General features: G+C 44.2%; 1 protein-coding gene across 6 annotated transcripts in view; it reads left to right on the forward strand.

Moving 5' to 3' along the window:
- The first annotated feature begins 843 nt into the window (after window positions 1–843).
- Window positions 844–15,746, forward strand: part of LOC122109273 (GON-4-like protein) — an 83,577-nt gene continuing 68,674 nt past the window's right edge. For 4 of the 6 annotated variants that reach the window (XM_042681517.1, XM_042681518.1, XM_042681519.1 and 1 more), the window contains exons 1-3: window positions 844–918; window positions 3,870–4,397; window positions 9,904–10,098. In XM_042681517.1, the coding sequence (XP_042537451.1) occupies window positions 3,896–4,397; window positions 9,904–10,098 (697 nt within the window). In that variant the 5' untranslated portion in view covers window positions 844–918; window positions 3,870–3,895. The remainder of the gene's footprint in view (window positions 919–3,869; window positions 4,398–9,903; window positions 10,099–15,746) is intronic. The other 2 variants (XM_042681520.1, XM_042681521.1) reach the window with 1 other exon arrangement.

Genomic DNA, 15,746 nt, shown 5'->3' on the forward strand with positions numbered 1-15,746 from the left:
TTTCTGGAGAAACAGTAACTTCTGGAGACTTTCTTGTATTTTGGAGAGTTGGTGTGATTTAGCTAAAGTCAGGTTAATGGTGATTATTGGCAAATGCATCAGTTCCTCCCCTCATTTTATGTGTGGAAACTTCCTTTCTGGATTCTGCTTCCACACTGTTGCTTCAAATACAGAAATATTTGTCATTGATTCATCTGTAAATGAAAGCATTTTTTTCAGCTTTCTTGTAGAAAAGTGGAAAGAACATGGGCCTGGAAATAATTTTTATTCAAAAACAGTTATTGGACATTGCCTAGGCTTGCAGTCACCTTCTTGGACATTGGGTCCATGCATTGCCGGGGCTGAGATGCCAGATACCTGATTCCCTGGTGACAGAGGAACTTTGTAAAATCTCCCATTAAACTTTAGCCACAGGTACATTGCAGAGACCACATCACCTAAATTAATATCTTTTTTTTTTTTTTGTCGGTCGTGGGTCTTGATCTTGGCCTGGTCCTCAGCTCTTCAGCTCAAGGCTAGCACTCCACCACTTAAGCCACAGAGCCACGTCTGGCTTTTTCTGTATATTTGGTTCTGAGGAATCGAACCCAGGGCTTCTTGCATGCGAGACAAGCACTCCACCACTAAGCCACATTCCCAGCCCCAACCTCCCAGGTTTTAATAAGATTACTCCGTGGGTAGAGAAGGCGAACTGGTCCCTTTAATTCCCCCCCCCCCACCCCGCCCAATAACAGACGTACTTGCGATGTGGCTTCATTGGCCCTCAACTATCATGGCGCTTGGTGTTCGGCGCATGCTCCTTGGTGCCCTGAGTCTCCGCGCTCCTGGACTCGGGGGCGCGCACGACAGTCTCTGCCGTTGCCTGACTTCCGGTGGTGCCGAAGCTGAGTTTCCGCGGGATCCGGCCGGCCTGTGATGGTACTGGGTCTGTGTGTGGTGGGCGGGAAGAGGCGGGCGGGACCTGAGGCTCTTGGACCCGGGTGTTCAGGACCAGGGGGCTCGGGTCTGAAGGTGGGCGCGGGGTGCGGAACTGGAGCTAGAGGCGCGAAGGTATTAAACTGGTAGTGCGGACTTGGGCCAGCGTTCCCGCCGTTGTGGAAAGCGGTGCTAGGGGCCCTTTTGGAAATGCTTCCTCAGGAGTGGGACGCGCGGGGCGGCCTTCGAGCTTAGCATTCATTTGTCTTGTAGGGCTGACTTTGGTTCCCAAGGGATCAGGTGTTTTCGAACTTTGGCTGTGTTGGAAGCACTTTGAGCCGATTCCCCACACACTGCTAACTGAATAGCAGCTGTCAGTCTGTCCCTCCCTCCTTTTTGCCCTCCCTCCCTCCCTTCCTTTTCTTCCTTCTTTCCTTCCCTCCCTCCCTTATCCTCTACCACCCCTCTTCTTCTTCTTTCTCTTTGTGGGCCTCAGACACTCATCTGTGAAATAAAGGACTTTTCTAGATTACTCTCACTCCTTCCGTCATCACCTCCCCCCTCCCCCCCACAGTTTAACCAAGATAAAAAACATTGGTTGGTGGGTGAGGAGGGGTTTGTTTTAATGTTCTAGAGTAACCAAATCAGGGAGGTTTAAAACCTTATAGATCAATCTCTTAGAACCAGAAAGAGCTTTTTAAATTTTTTTTTAAAGTTCTCTATTCCAAATTTTCTCTAGTACTCCTATCAATTGGATGGTCATTCAGACTTTGCTCAAAGATTGCTAGTAATGGAGAACTAATTGTAACAAAAAGGTAGTTTAGTTTGTTCTTGGACCTACTTAGGAATGTAAAGTTTTCCGGGAGGGAAAGATACAATCAATTTCCATACAGTGCTTAATGCTTGGTCCAAATGTTGCACAGTCGGTTGTTCAAGCCCATTTAAATTCATTTGTTTATTCAGGGAACATTCTCTTAGCATGTGCAATACCTCAACACTGTTGGGTAATAGGGACACTAGTTGAAGGATTCCTTTTTCTCAATGTAGTTTTGCAGAATGGAGACAGACAAGTAATGAGATACTAAAAAGTGATGACTCTAAAAGGTTTGCCAACAGATTCACTAAGACAAGAATTTGGTAACTAGAACTGAAGACAAGAATCCAGAAGTAACATAGTATAGAACTCTCTTTTTCAACACATTTCTGCTATTGTAGCCTGTTTTAATTCCATTTTACTTTTGTATTATTTCTATTAATGGCAGTACCTGTTTATGAAAACACCAATAGCAAGCATTTGTTGATCATTTATTATCTAATGAGTAGGTGCTAATGTTTTTATTTTTTATTTTCTTTCTTTATTTTTTGCCAGTTGTGTGGCCTGAACTCTGGGCCTAGGTGCCGTCCCTCAGCTCTTCAGCTCAAGGCTACTGCTCTATCACTTGAGGCTCAGCACCACTTCTGGCTTTTTCTGCTTATGTGGTGCTCAGGAATTGAACCCAGGGCCTCATGCATGCAAGGCAAGCACTACCTCTGAGCCACCTTCCCAGGCTAATTTAATGTTTTTAAACTGGTACTGGGGCTTGTACTCAGGGCTCTTGTTCAGCTTTTTCACTCAAGGCTAGTGGTCTGCCACTTGAACCATAGCTCCACTTCTTGCTTTTGGCTGGTTAATTGGAGATAAGTCTCTTGATTTTTCTGCCTTGTCTAGTTTTGAACCAAGATTCTCTGATCTCAACCTCTTTTTTTTTTTTTTTGGGTCCGGTCGTGGGGCCTGAACTCTGGGCCTGGACGCTGTCCCTCAGCTCTTCAGCTCAAGGCTAGCGCTCCACCACTTGAGCCACAGCACCACTTCCGGCTTTTTTCCTTTTGCTTATGTGGTGCTGAGGAATCGAACCCAGGGCCTCAGGCATGCAAGGCAAGCGCTTCTACCACTGAGCCAACTTCCCAGCCCTCTCAACCTCTTGAGTAGGTAGGATTATAGGTGTGAACTGTTAATGCCTAGCCTTTTTTTTTTGGGGGTCCAGTCATGGGACCTAAACTCTGGGCCTGGGCATTGTCCCTCAGCTCTTCAGCTCTTCTACCACTTGAGCCACAGCGCCACTCCCGACTTTTTCTTTTTGCTTATATGGTGCTGAGGAATTGAACCCAGGGCCTCAGGCATGCAAGGCAAGCGCTCTACCACTGAGCCACCTTCGCAGACTCAATAGTCAGAGAACCCTTTTTTTTTTTGGTGGTCACAGGGCTTGAACTCTGGGCCTGGGCGCTGTCCCTCAGCTCTTCAGCTCAAGGCGAGCACTCTACACCTGAGCCACAGCGCCACTATGCCTAGCTTTTATTTCATTTTATAGATAAACAGGTTCAAATTAGGTAATTAATGTAAGGACACAAAGTTAGAGAGAAATTGACTTAGGAAACAAATTCAGACAGTTTGAGTTCATATACTGCTCTTAGGGTTATGCTATTCTCTTTCTGATGGTAATAGTAGAAACTAACGCTAATGACTTAGTCTTGAAATCTTTTAACAGCTCTGTAAGCTAAGAACAATTATTATTGTTATTTTTTTTGTGCCAGTCCTGGGGCTTGAACTTAGGGCCTTGGTATTATCCCTGAGTTTTTTTTTGCTAAGGCTAGCACTTTGCCACTTGAACCACAGTGCCACTTCCAGCTTTTTCTGTATATGTGTTGCTGAGGAATCGAACCCAGGGCTTCGTACATGCTAGGCAAGCACTCTACCACTAAGTCATCTTCCCAGCCCTATTCTAATTATTCTTAAGATTGAAACACAAGTTTTGGGAAATTGAGATGTTGAGTTGGGATTTGAACTCACTCATCATTTTCTCATCTTTCCCTCAAAGGAATGATGGGCAAGATTGAACATGAATGAAATGAAAAGCTAATTGAGACAATGTTAGTACTGTTATGAAGATGATAAGCACTTGCTTTTATCCTTTTAGAATGGCTCAAAAGTGGGACTTTTAAAATGTTGCCCTGTAAGAAGAGAAGAACTACAATGACAGAGTCTCTACAGCATGAAAGCAATCAGGAAGAAGATGACTTAGACCTTGAGTCAACTGTTAAACCAGAATCCGACCAGGTTAGAGACTTGGGGTCATTGTCCTGGGGTTCAAGTCATGACAGTGCAGTTGGCTTTGAAGTTCAATCTGTGCAAGATGCAGGAGATCAGCTTGGTGTGGAGGATCCATCTTTGACCCCTAGGATGATGCTTACCCAGCACACAACTTTACCAGTCTTGGATTCTGTTGATGCAGCTGTCTCTCAAGGAATCAGCCTATCTTCCATGGACTCTTCAAATCCTCTTAATGTACAAATTAGTAAAGGAAAACAACAGGCTACTGCTTCAAGAAGAGGGAAGAAAATTGCCCTCAGGCCTGGACCAGTTACCCAAGAAGATAGAGCTGATCAATCTATCATAAAGGAGCCTTTTCCAGAAGAGCCTAGTGAAGAAGTTAAGGAAGAAAGAGGTAAGATATGAAATGTCTTGGATTTATATTTTCCTTGTTAATTTAGGTGGAGCATCTCTAATCTGAAGATCTGAAAACTAAAATATCCTAAAACTTTTAAAATACTAATATGATGCTAAAGTGGGAAATTCCATATCTGAAGGATTGTAGTTAAAATGTAGATGCAGGGCTGGTAAGGTGGCTCAGTGGTAGAGTGCTTGCCTCCCATGCATGAGGCCCTGAGTTTGATTACTCAGCACCACATAAACAGAAAAAGCTGGAGTGGCACTGTGGCTCAAGTGGTAGAGCACTAGCCTTGAGTTGAACAGCTGAGGGACAGCAACCCAGGCCCAGAGTTCAGGCCCTATGACGGAAGAAAAAATGTAGATATAAACTAGGTGTAGTGGTGCACACCTATAATCCTAGCAGTGTGATAAGTGTAGGTAGGAAAGACCCTATCTGGAAAAAAAAATAACTAAAGCAAAAAAGGCCTGTAGACATGGCTTAAGTGGTAGATGGCTTGTATAGTGAGTGTGAGAACCCTGAGTTTAAATACCCAGTACTGCCAAAAAGAGGGAAGAAAGAAAGCAAGGAAGGGAGGGAGGGGTGGGTGGGTGGGTGGGCAGGTACTAGTTACTCATACTTGTAATCCTGACTTCTTGGGAGACTGAGGTCAAAAGGATTGTATTTGAAGCTAGAATGGGCATACCTTCAAGACATCTTTTCAACAAGTATTTTGTGGTGTATGCTTGCCATTCCAGCTCCTACAGGAAGCCTAAAATAGGTATTATGCACCAGGGCAGCAAGTGAGACTACCTCAAAAATAAGTACAAAAGAGGAGTAGAGTGCCTGCCTAGAAAATACAAGGTCTTGAGTTTAAACCCAGTACTGCAAATAAAACAAAACAAATCCCAGGTATACTAAAAAAGTATTGTACAAAACAGTCCTCAGACTGTATTATAAATATGTGTGAAAAATGCATCAATTTTTTGCTTAGACTTAGTTCCTGTTACCAAAATACCGCATTAATGTATATTCCACATATTCCAAAATCTTAAAAAAAATGTAGACCTGGGCTGGGAAGGTAGCTCAGTGGTAGAGCGCTTGCCTTGCATGCATGAGGCCCTGGGTTCGATTCCTCAGCACCACATAAGCAAAAAGAAAAAAGCTGGAAGTGACCCTGTGGCTCAAGAGGTAGAGCGCTAGCCTTGAGCTGAAGAGCTGAAGGACAGCGCCCAGGCCCAGGTCCGGCCCCGGACCCCCCCCCCAAAAAAAAAAAAGTAGACCGGAGCATTTCAGGTAAAAGATACTCAACTTGTTCTATTTTGTCATTGCTTTTCTCTCTCCTTCCTTCCTTCCTTCCTTCCTTCCATCCTTCCTTCCTTCCTTCCTTCCTTCCTTCCTTCCTTCCTTCCTTCCTTTCTTCCTTCCTTCCTTTTTTGTCTCTTTTTTTCTTTGTTCCTTCTTTCCTCTCTCTCTCTCTCTCCTTCCCTCCCTCCCTCCCTCCCTCTCCCTTCCTTCCTTCTTTCTTTCTTTCTTTCTTTCTTTCTTTCTTCCTCTGGTTCTGGGGCTTGAACTCAGGGTCTGGGCACTGTCCTTGACCCTCTCTGTGCTCAAGGCAAGCGCTCTACCACTTGAGCTACAGCGCCACTTCTTGCTTTTTTTTTTTTTTTTTTTTCCCTAGTTATATGGTACTGAGGAATTGAACCCAGGGCTTCATGCATGCTAGGCAAGCACTCTCCAACTAAGCCACATTCCCAGTCCCTCTCATTGCTTTTTCTGTAGTACTTTTATAGGAAAGTATTTCTACAAGGAAGATTCTGATTTAGTTTGTAATTTGAGCCACAGAGCTCATTAAGCATCAACATCGAACTTTATGAATGGGCAGAAACTTTTTCCTTTATGTTCTTTTTGTTGTTGTTGTTGGTTGTGGGGCCTGAACTCTGGCCTAGGCTCTGTCCCTCAGCTCTTCAGCTCAAGGTTACACTCTGCCACTTGAGCCACAGTGCCACTCCCAGCCTTTTCTGTTTATGTGGTACTGAGGAATCGAACCCAGGGCCTCATGCATGAGAGGCAAGCACTCTACCACTGAGTCACCTTCTCAGCCTCATTTTTAAAATTATTTTTACTACACTTTTTTTATTTTTCCTTTTATTTATTTATTTTTTGCCAGTTGTGAGGCTTGAACTCAGGGCTTGGGCACTGACCCGGAGCTTCTTTTGTTCAACTTAAGTCACAGTGCCACTTCTGGCTTTTTCTGTGTATGTGGTACTGAGAAATTGAACTCGGCTTTATTCATGCTAGGCAAGCACTCTACCACTAAACCACATTCCCAGCCCCGTTTTTTAATTTTTTAGTTTTTTACTTTTTTTTGCCAGTCCTGAGACTTGAACTGAGGGCCTTGGCACTGTTTGGTGAGCTTCTTTGCTCAAGGCTAGCACTCTACCACTTGAGCCATAGTGCCACTTCTGACTTTTCCTTTGTATGCGTTACTAAGGAATTGAGCCTAGGGCTTCATGCATATGCAGCCCCTGTACTTCTTTCTTATGTAAATTGTCAAAATTGTTGGGGAATCTAATGACCTAATTGAATCTTTTAGAGATATTACAACATTCTTGAGATTAAAAACAACCAGAGTAACATCATACTCCAATTTATCAGAGATTCATGCAAACTTATATACTGTGTTGTTCATTGAAGCTTCTTCTTTGGCTGAGAGAAACTTCTAAAGGATATAGGATTTAGATGTTTTCTTTCTCAGATCTCAGCCTCCTGAGTAGCTAGGATTACAGGTGTGAGCCACTGTCTCCTGGCTTGTTGTTGTTGTTGTTTTGTTAGTGGTGGTCGTGGAGCTTGAATTCTGAGCCTGGGCGCTGTCCCTGAGCTCTTCAGCTCAAGGCTAGTGCTCTACCACTTGAGCTACAGTGCCACTTCTGGTTTTCTGGTGGTTTATTAGAGATAAGAGTCTCACAGACTTTCCTGCCTAGGCTGGCTTTAAACCATGATCCTCAGATCTCAGCCTCCTAAGTAGCTAGGATTACAGGCTCCGGCTTGTTTTTGTTGTTGTTGTTTTGATCCTGAAGCTTGAACTCAAGGCCTACTTTTTGTCCCTGAGCTTTTTTTTTCCCTTTTTTTTTTGCTCAAGACTGGTGCTGTACTGCTGTATTTCTTCTTCCCTTCTTTTAGACCAGTCTTGGGGCTTGAACTCAGGGCCTGGGCATTGTCCCTGAGCTTCTTTTGTTCAAGGCTAGCATTCTATCACTTGAGCCATATCACTCTTTTTTTTTTTTTTTTTGCCAGTCATGGGGCCTGAACTCTGGGTCTGGGCGCTGTCCCTCATCTCTTCAGCTCAAGGCTAGTGCTCTACCACTGGAGCCACAGCGCCACTTCCGGCTTTTTCTGTTTATGTGATGCTGAGGAATCGACCCCAGGGCCTCATGCTTGCAAGGCATGCACTCTACCGCTGAGCTACCTTCCCAGCCCTATATCACCCTTTTTCTGTGTATGTGGTACTAAGGAATCAAACCCAGGGCTTCATGCATGCTAGGGAAGAACTCTACCACTAAGCCACATTCCCAGTTCCTAGTGCTATACTTAAGCTACAGCTCCAATTCTAGCTTTTTGGTGCTTAATCGGAGATAAGAGTCTTTCAGACTTTCCTACCCTGGCTGGCTTGGAATTGTGATCCTTAGATCTCAGCCTCCTGAATAGGATTACAGGAGTGAGCCACCAGTGCCTGGCTTAGGCTATATGTTTTGAATTGAGCACAGTGACAAATAAAGGTCTTTTTTTGAATTAGCTAAAAATCAACTAGACAATATAAAAATAAGTAAAAGAATTAAGAAATATGGAAAGTAGTTGGGTGTGGTGGTATATGTCTGTGACCTCAGCATTTCAGAAGCTGAGGCAGGAGGATAGAGAGTTTGAGGCCAGCCAAGGCTACATGATGAGTTCTGGGACAGTCTGGAATAGTAGGATCCATTCTCAAGGAAAAAAAATAAAAAAGCAGAGCCAGGTACTGGTGGCTCACACCTATAATCCTAGCTGCTCATGATAAGATTTTAGGACTGCAGTTTGAAGCCAGCCTAAGCAGGAAAGTCTCTGTTATTTCTTATCTCAAATTGACCACTAAAATGCCAGAAGTGGAGCTGTAGAGCAACGACATAAAAACCCTCAGAGATAGCACTCTGGTCCTGAGTTGAAGCCTCAGGATGGGGGCTGGGAAGGTGGCTGAGTGGTAGAGCGCTTGCCTTGTATGCATGAGGCCCTGGGTTTGATTCCTCAGCACCACATAAGCAGAAAAAAAACAAGCCGGTAGTAGTGCTATGGCTCAAGTGGTAGTGTGCTATCCTTGAGCTGAAGAGCTGAGGGACAGCACCCAGGCCCAGAGTTCAGGCCCCACAACTGGACCCTCCCCCCCCCCAAAAAAAAAAGCTTCCTTTTTGGGGCTGGGAAGGTGGCTCAGTGGTAGAGCGCTTGCCTTGCATGCCTGAGGCCCTGGGTTCGATTCCTCAGCACCACATAAGCAAAAAGAAAAAAGCCGGAAGTGGCACTGTAGCTCAAGTGGTAGAACGCTAGCCTTGAGCTGAAGAGCTGAGGAACAGCGCCCAGGCCCAGAGTTAAGGCCCAATGACCGGACTCCAAAAAACAAAAACAAAAACAAAAGCCTCAGGATGGTGCAGAAAGTATACAGTGAAAAGTTTGTCACTTTTTATTGTCTCTTTGTTCTCCACATCTCCTGTCAGATCACTGTATATGTTCCTTATATGTATTTTAGAGATATTTTATGTGTAGAAGCCTCTGTACATTTCTTTTTTCTCTGACAACTTAGTTTCCAATGTTTACTTTTGATAGTGCATGAATGGTTCTTTTCCTTTTTAATGCTACCCTCTCCCCATTAAAGGAAGAATTATGAAGAATTCAGGTGAGAAAGTTGTCTAATGAACTTAGATGTATTTATAATGTTATGGTGATTCTTACTCTTTTGCTCTCTGAAATTATAGTTTACCCAGTTAAGTCTTTAAAAAAAAATTATTAGACAGGGCCTTGCTGCTTATTATTAGCTGCTATCTTGAACTTGAGATCCTTCTGCTGCAGTCCCCCAAGTGTGAGCACCTCTTCTGGCTGATCAGGACATTTTTTAGATATTGAATAAATGTATGTTAATGGTCATTTATAAAGGCCCCTTTGTCATCAGACTTCCCTTTCCCCCATGTGATTAAACTTTTCTCTCTCCCTTGGTACTGAGGATGAACTCAGGGCTTTAAGCGCTGTTTTCACTGTTCTAAATCCCTGGTTTTTCTGTAGGAAGCAAAACTCAAAGCATATTAGAATTAGAAGGATTTTTAGCAGTATTCTAGTTTAACTCCTTGACTTTACAGGTGAAGAATTTGGATCTGAGCTTTGATTTTGACACTTTTCATTTATGAATTTGTCTAACTAAAAAGACTATAAGAAAATGCTGATTTCTGTAAAGAGCTTGACTGAGAATGGGCAAAGTGTGGAGCAGTATTTGTGATTCTTCTAGGGAAACCTCAAATGCATTCTGGAGGGGAGGAGATACCTTTACTGCCGTCAGGCAGCCAGTCTGCAGACCCAGGAGCCCAGCCTAGGAAATCATCCCAGCCAGATGTTTGTGCTTCTCCTCAAGAAGAGCCACTCAGGAGTCTGGCTCACCAAGCTGAGGAAGAGAGAGAGGATGGTGGACTCTTTATTCCAATGGGTAGGCCTTTCTTTTTCTTTTCAACGAAAAATAACCAAACAATTCTTATAGTATAGTATGTAGAAAACTGCATATAGCCTTAGCTATCCTGAGTTTTCTAGCAGGATAATTTCATATATCCTGAGTTATTTATCCACCTGGGTTGTCCTTTACCCTTATCACTTCCACCTGTGGTAACCACTCTCTTGGCTTGGCATAGCGTAGCATATATTTATTTGTTCATCTGCTTCATCTTTATGTAAATGGGATCAGATGTGTGTGCTTTTTTTGTGGCTTCCATTTTTCTGCTGAATATTGTGTTTATGAAATTCATTCATATTATTTTGTGCAACTGTGGCTTGTTTATTCTCATTGCTGTTTGAATATGCTATTGAATATTGCTTTGAATATTCTATTTTCATTGTTGTTTGCATTTTTTTTTTTGTCGGTTGTGGAGCCTGAACTCTGGGCCTGGGTGCTGTCCCTCATCTCTACAGCTCAAGGCTAGCACTCTACCACTTGAGCCACAGCGCCATTTCCAGCTTTTTCGGCTTATGTGGTGCTGGGGATTCGAACCCAGGGCCTCATGCATGCAAGGCAAGCACTTTACCACTGAGCCACCTTCCCAGCCTGAATATTTTGTTTGTTTTTTTTTATTCAACTCTTGGTGAGCATTTGGATAATTTCTAGTTGTAGGCTGCTCTGAAGGATACTGTTGTCAGCATTCTACTGTAGATCTTTTGGTGAACTGTGTACTTCTTTTTTAAAAAAAAATTGGGCTTGAATTCCTGGCTGGATTATTCCTTTTTTGGTAAGGGACATTACTGGGGCTTGAATTCTGGGCCTGGGTACTATCCCTTAGCTTTTTAGCTTTCATGCTCTAGGTTGGTGCTCTGCCATTTGATCCACAGCTCTACTTCTGACTTTTTTTTTTGGGTCCGGTCATGGGGCCTGAACTCTGGGCCTGGGTGGTGTCCCTTAGCTCTTCAGCTCAAGGCTAGCACTCTACCACTTGAGCCACAGCTCCACTTCTGGAGATAAGAATCTTACGGACTTTCCTTGCCCCGGCTGGCTTTGAACCTCTATCCTCAGATCTCAGCCTCCTCAGTAGCTAGGATTACAGGCGTGAGCCACCGGCACCCGGCTCTCAGATTTTTTAAATATATATTTTTTTTATTGTAAAGATACTGTACAGAGGGGTTATAGTTACATGAGCTAGCTAATGAGTCCTATTGAGCATTGTTACACCCTCCTTTATATTTCCCCTACTATTCCTTTCCTCCCCCTGTCCCCAACTGCTCCCTCCTCTCTGACTTTTTGATAGGTAATTGGAGATAAGAGTCTTTTGGACTCTCCTGTCAGGGCTTGCTTTGAACTGCAAATCTCAGGTCTCAGTGTCCTGAATAATTATGATTACAGATGTTAGCCACTGATAGCCAGCTTGAATTATTCTTTTTTTTTTTTTTTTTGTCAGTCGTGGGGCCTGAACTCTGGGCCTGAGTGTTGTCCCTCAGCTCTTTAGCTCAAGGCTAGTTCTTTACCATTTTAGTTAGCGCCACTTTTGGCTTTTTCTGCTTATGTGATGCTGAGGAATCGAACCCGGGGCCTCATGCATGCAAGGCAAGCACTCTACCACTGAGCTACCTTCTCAGTCCTTGAATTATTCTTTAAGTGTGGCAAGTATCTTTTCTCCTCTTCCTATCCCTTATCTGTTTTCTCTTTTTTAAATCAGTTGCTGATCAGTTCTTTCCAGTTAACAGTTGGAAGTAGGGCTGTGGCTCAAGTGAGAGAGCACCAGCCTTGAGTGAAAAAGCCAGTTGAGAATGTGAGAGCCTGAATTTAAGCTCCAATTTTGGTTTTGGCACCAAAACCAAAAAATTACGTAATGAGTTTGAGAAATCATACATAGTTATGTTAGCAACTACCACAGCCAGATATGTAGTATATCTACATACTAAACATTCTTTAATTCCACTTTATTTTTCCCTTTTCTCAGCCAGTTGTAATTACTAATCTCATTTATATTTCTTTCTTTCTTTCCTTTCTTACTCATTTGTCATTTGTGGGGCTTGAATTCTGGGCCCAGGCGTTGTCCCTCAGCCCTTCAGTTCAAGGCTAGTGCTTTACTACTTTGAGCCAAGCCCACTTCCAATTTTCTGGTGATTAATTGGAGGTAAGAGTATCACAGACTTTCCTGCCCCAGCTGGCTTTGAACTTCAGTCCTGAGATCTCAGTCTCCTGAGTAGCTAGGATGACAGGCATGAGCCACTAGTGCCTGGCTTTTCTTTTTTTAATTTTTATTAAATTTTTTTTTAAAAATTAAAGCAGGGCGCCAGTGGCTCATGTCTGTCATCCTACCTACTTAGGAGACTGAGATCTGAGGATCAAGGTTCAAAGCCAGCCTGGGCAGGAAAGCCTGTGAGACTTATCTCCAATAAACCACCAGAAAACCAAGAGTGGCGCTGTGGCTCAAGTGGTAGAGTACTTGACTTGAGCTGAAGAGCTGAGAGGGACAGTGCCCAGGCCCAGAGTTCAAGCCCTACCACTGACCCCCCCCCCCCCCAAAAAAAAAGTTTTAAAGGTTTTGACAGTATATTACTTTACCCAAGATCATGTTTCTTTTTTCTGTTTTCTTCTAGAAGTTGTATAGTTTTGTGTATTTATTTTTGGCGCTGGAAATTGACTCCAAGGCTTCTTGCATGCCAAACATGCACCTTACCACTCAGTTTATACTGTCAGCCTTTAGTTTTACATGATCTGTGTAGTCCCTTGAAACAGTCTCACTGTGTTGTTCAGGCTAGTTTCAATCTTCAGGACTTTAAGTAATCTTCCGCCTGACCCTCCTGAGGATTTTGGACTACAGAAGTTGTATGTATGTCATTACACCCAGCTATCTTTTTCGTTTATTATTATTTTTGGGGGGGAGGGTGGGGGGGAGATCCGGTAGTAGGGCCTGAACTCTGGGCCTGGGTGCTGTCCCTCAGCTCTTCAGCTCAAGGCTAGCGCTCTACCACTTGAGCCACAGCGCCACTTCCGGCTTTTTTTTTTTTTGCTTATGTGGTGCTGAGGAATCGAACCCAGGGCCTCAGGCATGCAAGGCAAGCCTTCCCAGCCCCTATTATTATTTTTGTACTGATCCTGGAGCTTGAACTGAAGGCCTGGGAACTGTCTGTAAGCTTCTAAATTTTTTTTCCTCAAGGCTAGTGCTCTACCACTTGAACCACATCTCCACTTACAACTTTTTTGGTACTTAATTGGAGTTGTGTCTCATGGACTTTCTGGGCCTGGGCGCTATCCCTGAGCTCTTCAGCTCTAGACAGCGTTCCATCATTTGAGCCATAGCTCCACTTCAGGTTTTCTAGTGGTTAGTTTGAGATAAGAGTCTCATCGACTTTCTTGCCCAGGCTGGCTTTGAACAGTGATCCGACGATCTCAGCCTCCTGAGTAGCTAGGATTACAGGGGTGAGCCACCGGCACCTGGCTATTTTTGTTTTTTGAGATGGTGTCTCACTGTGTTTTTTCCAGGTTGGTCTTGAACACTTAGACTCAAAAGGTGTGAGACTATAGGTTTGTGCTACAACCCTTCTCCCCACCCCACATTTATTTCAGTACTGGGGTTTGAATTCAGGGTTTCATGTTTGCTAAACAGGTGCCATTTGAGCTACTCATCTAGCCATTTTTGCTTTAGTTATTTTTTTTCAGGTAGTATCTGTGCCATCCGGATTGCTGTCCTACTGTTCGCCTCCAGCATAGCTATGGTAATAGGTTACAGGTGTGTCACTTTACCCACTTTTTTTGTTTTGTTTTGTTTTAGTAGAGGTGGTGTCTTGCTAGCTTTTTTTGTCTGGACTGTTTTCAAACTGGGACTCTCTGTATGTCTACTTCCCAAGTAGCTGGAATTGAGATGCCTTGCTTTTATTAGAGTTTGAAGCTATCTCAGACAGCAAAGTGAGACTCTTTTTTTTTTTCTTCCAGGGCTGAGGACCGAACCCAGGGCCTTGCTGCGTGGGCGCCCTTCTGCTGGGCTAAACCCCCAGCCCCAGGGTGTGAGACTCTTATCTCCAGTTAAACACCAAAAAAGCTGGCAGTGGAGCTGTGGCTTAAGTGGAAGAGCTCTAGCCTTGGGCAGAAAAGCACAGAGACCGAGCCCAGTTCAAGCCTTAAGACAAGCACACACATACAGAAAGACTTTGTACAGGAAGCTTGCATTTGTGTTTCCAGCTATAGAGTACATTAAAACCCAGGACCTGCCTAAAGCAATAATGCCTGAAAAATAATTAGAGCAAAATAGACTCGGGCTGGAGCTCAAGTTAAAGGACTTACCCATGTCCAAAAAAGAAAGAAGTGCCAGGTGCTGGTGGCTCATTCTTGTAATCCTAATTACAAAGGAGGCTGAGATCTGAGGATTGTGGTTCAAAGCCAGCCCAGACAGGAACATCTGTAGGACTCTTTTTTTTTTTTTTGGGTCTGGTCGTGGGGCCTGAACTCTGGGCCTGGGCGCTGTCTCTCAGCTCTTCAGCTCAAGGCTAGCGCTCTACCACTTGAGCCACAGCGCCACTTCCGGCTTTTTTCTTTTTGCTTATGTGGTGCTGAGGAATCGAACCCAGGGCCTCAGGCATGCAAGGCAAGCGCTCTACCACTGAGCCACCTTCCCAGCCCCATCTGTAGGACTCTTATCTCCAATTAACCACCAGAAAATTGGAAGTGGCTCTGTGGCTCAAGTGGTAGAGACTTGCCTTGAGCTCAAGAGCTCAAGAAGAGTGCCCAGGCCCAGAGTTCAAGCCCCATGGCTGACATATATATATATAATTTTTTAAAAAATTAATTATTCTCAGTTGTGGGGCTTAAACTCTGGGCCTGGACACTGTCCCTCAGCTCTTCAGTTTATTTTATTTTTTTTGTCGGTCGTGGGGCTTGAACTCTGGGCCTGGGTGCTGTCCCTCAGCTCTTCAGCTCAAGGCGAGCGCTCTACCACTTGAGCTACAGCGCCACTTCTGGTTTTCTGGTGGTTTATTGGAGATAGGAGTCTCACGGTCTTTCTTGCCCGAGCTGGCTTTGAACCGCGATGCTCAGATCTCAGCCTCCTGAGTAGCTAGGATTACAGGCGTGAGCCACCAGCTCCCGGCTAGCTCTTCAGTTTATATGGAGTGCTCTATCATGTAAGCCACAGCACCACTTCTGGTCTTCTGGTGTTTAATTGGAGATAAGAGTCTCATGGACTTTCTTGCCTGGGCTGGCTTTGAACCATGATCCTCAGATCTCAGCCTCCTGAGTAGTGTGATTATAGGCATGAGCCACCAGCACTGGTACTTGTGCTTGAACTCAGGGCCAGAGTTAGCTTATTTGCTCAAGGCTGGAGCTCTACCACTTAAGTCACAACTCCACTTTCAGCTTTTTGTTGTTTTTTTTTGCCAGTCCTGGGGTTTGAACTCTGGGCACTGTCCCTGGACTTCTTTTTGCCCAAGGCTAGCACTGTATCACTTGAGCCACAGCCCCACTTCTGGCTTTTTCTGTTTATGTGGTATTAAGGAATCACACCCAGGGCTTTATGCATGAGAGGCAAACACTCTACCACTCAGCCACATTTCCAGCCCTACTTCCGGCTTTTTGGTGGTTAATTGGAGATAAGATTCCCATGGACTTTTCTACCCAGGCTGACTTTGAACTGA

The sequence above is a fragment of the Dipodomys spectabilis genome, unplaced genomic scaffold (genome assembly GCF_019054845.1).
Source record: "Dipodomys spectabilis isolate Male_0828 unplaced genomic scaffold, ASM1905484v1 ptg000069l, whole genome shotgun sequence".
NCBI classification, from domain to species: Eukaryota; Metazoa; Chordata; class Mammalia; order Rodentia; family Heteromyidae; genus Dipodomys; species Dipodomys spectabilis.